Raw genomic sequence first — 2,975 nt, 5'->3', positions numbered from 1 at the left:
GGCACCAGCAACCCTCCTGACCCCAATAAGGGACAAGGGTGTAAAGAAAATGGATGGATGTTTTTAACCTACTTGTTAACATTCATCCATTAATGTCACATTCAGAAGCTGAGAAGCGTTTTTCTGCCTTCGGGTCTGTGTTTGGGAGGTATGATGAGGGTTTCAGTCTTTACCATCCCTGTGTGTGTTCATAACAGCCACACTCCTTTAACTGTGTGTACTGCACTGCTTCAGCGTCTGCATCTTTAGCTAGCTTGYATGCTGGAWWMTGTGTGATGTGGTAGATTCTGACCTCTTGCTTTGGTGCTCTGGCTGAAGAGAACACTGAAAAGTAAATCTACTTTTCTCTACTATCTAACTTTYTCTAGCCATTTYCATGATTTCTCAGTAGCAGCCCTTTTTGTTTTTGTAAAAGATCTGTTAATCTACTTTTTTATGACTTTGGCACAAAACTCCAATTTGGGGTGAGGGTGTTGGGTGGAGTGTTGACTGAGGGGTAGTAACCTCTGCCTGAGCCTTCAGGCTCTACTCTGTCATTAGGAGCCCATTATATACTCGACTGCTGGGCAGCGGGTTCAGGACTTGAAAATTAAAGTGAAGTTTTATAGCTGCAGTGATTAGAGCAGGAAAGTGAAACTGAAATAGTCAGCTTTGTAACTGCTTTGTTTGGCTAGTGATGATTAAAAGGCACCACAAGCAGTTGACTTTTCCTTCTAATTTAGGCGTCTAATTGAGGGGACAATGATGAATCTAAAGAAGCAGCCAAGCATGTTCCAGATGTGGTTGCCTCAGTCCTCTRCATTCTCCTCCCAGCTAGGAAGTTTTGGACAGCGAGGTGGGTGGAGGCAGGGGATGCAGGGAGGCGGAGGAGGGGCTGTCAGTCCASGGAGGRGAAATTTGGCATCATCACTAGAACAAAGTTTRGCAGTTTGGGAGAAACTCTGCAGGAGCYGGACGCACAGAGCTGATCTGCWGATCCCTGAGTTCATCCAGATCCGGATCCAGTTTATGAGTGTGATGATGGAATTTGTGTTGAATATGAAGGGAGTTCAGCTCCTGGTTCTAATGATGAGTCTTCATCACTTTGGGCTGGTTTCTGCTCAGGTGAGTAAAGAAGACTTCCAAACAGGCGACTGCTTCTTTGATTTCTCATTTAACCTCTTCAGAGTTCTTTCTTTAGCTGCCATGTTGGATGCTGATAATTCTTTTTGGAAGAATTGTTTCATTGTTTCTTAGATGTAGATCTAAGTCAAACTGATTTGAATTGAAGCCAAACTGACTGATGACAGGTTACTGGAAGTTGCTGGTTTGAGTGCAGTTCTGTTCACATTTGAATGAGNGATCCCTGAGTTCATCCAGATCCGGATCCAGTTTATGAGTGTGATGATGGAATTTGTGTTGAATATGAAGGGAGTTCAGCTCCTGGTTCTAATGATGAGTCTTCATCACTTTGGGCTGGTTTCTGCTCAGGTGAGTAAAGAAGACTTCCAAACAGGCGACTGCTTCTTTGATTTCTCATTTAACCTCTTCAGAGTTCTTTCTTTAGCTGCCATGTTGGATGCTGATAATTCTTTTTGGAAGAATTGTTTCATTGTTTCTTAGATGTAGATCTAAGTCAAACTGATTTGAATTGAAGCCAAACTGACTGATGACAGGTTACTGGAAGTTGCTGGTTTGAGTGCAGTTCTGTTCACATTTGAATGAGYAAAACACTGAGTGTGAAGTACGACTGGAAAAATTCTAAATAACTTAGTCGGTTTACCAATAATCTAGATCAGASATGAGTAAAGTGTGTTCAAATGAACAACTGTTGCATTTCCATTGTAAAAAGTACGTCTTCAAGCAGCAGGGGGTCRWCTGCGTTTAGAGCAGCCCRCCATGCACAGCTCAGCTCCTCTCTGCTTCATCTTCACTCCAAGAACCAGCAGAGAAGAATCCCAGCAGACGTCAGATCCAGAGGTTCATGGCTGCAGGGTTTCAGTGTTTCAGCTGCCATAATGATGTCTGCTACTATTTACACCCAGATGTTACTGCCGCTCTGAAAACCTCACCTTTATGTAACAACCTCCTACCTGCATCATGTTGGAGATAAAGAGCCGGCAGTGTGAGATAGCCCTTTGTCTGCAAAAAGAATAACACACACATTTCTAGAACTAGAGTTCKGATCCTGGGTAGAATTTTACCTTTGAGAAATATGTTTTCTGATTAAAGATACACTTGATGTACTACATGTTTTTCATCTGCTGTGGTTTTGAACACTAAATCTACTTGAGTAAAAAAAAGTCCGTTTTCTATCAAATATCGTTATCTATAAAACCTATAGTCTGTTTCATAAACCCAATGTGGTCAAAAGCTAGTTGACAATATTTTCGAAAAATTCCTAAAGGCTCTCTCCATAATTTTCAAATAGTTTGAGTCTTTACTTCTTGTTACAGTTCAGTCAAACTCATTTCTGATTTTTGCATCAGAATATGACTAAAGCTATTGTTGATGGAAGACCAGGTTTAATCTTCACTCTTATGCAATCATTTTATTTAAATCCAATTTTTAAATATTAAGTGAAATATTTTATTCAATATATTATGTGATTTCTGACAATATTTATATGAATGAATGAATGAATGAATGAATGAATGAATGAATGAATGAATGAATGAATGAATGAATGAATGAATGAATGAATGATCATGAGAATAAGTTAATTTATCTCCCCCTCTCATTGGACTCTGGTTTCTCATTTCCTTCATGATGCTCCAAACATTTTCATATACAAACATTTATGAAAAGCAACGGAGGCAAAGCAAACTCACACACTTTGTAGGCATGAAGCTACACTTCYGGAAGTTATGTAGATTGAAATCTATCATCATCCTATCAAAATAATTTTTATAGCACTTTTTAATCATACTACTGAAAAGATACATTCACCCAAATACAGTCACATACTATAAAAAGTGTATTTGGGCTGTAGTTCA

The 2,975-nt window shown here is 39.5% G+C and overlaps 1 protein-coding gene across 1 annotated transcript in view; it reads left to right on the top strand.

The window, feature by feature from the left end:
• The first annotated feature begins 1,346 nt into the window (after positions 1-1,346).
• Positions 1,347-2,975, top strand: part of LOC103465681 (fibulin-7-like) — a 17,653-nt gene continuing 16,024 nt past the window's right edge. Inside the window, exon 1 of the mRNA XM_017305136.1 lies at positions 1,347-1,600. Within this exon, the coding sequence (XP_017160625.1) occupies positions 1,375-1,600 (226 nt within the window). The 5' untranslated portion in view covers positions 1,347-1,374. The remainder of the gene's footprint in view (positions 1,601-2,975) is intronic.

This window comes from Poecilia reticulata, linkage group LG6 (genome assembly GCF_000633615.1).
Source record: "Poecilia reticulata strain Guanapo linkage group LG6, Guppy_female_1.0+MT, whole genome shotgun sequence".
NCBI lineage: Eukaryota > Metazoa > Chordata > Actinopteri > Cyprinodontiformes > Poeciliidae > Poecilia > Poecilia reticulata.
This window is presented reverse-complemented; position numbering and strand designations above follow the sequence as displayed.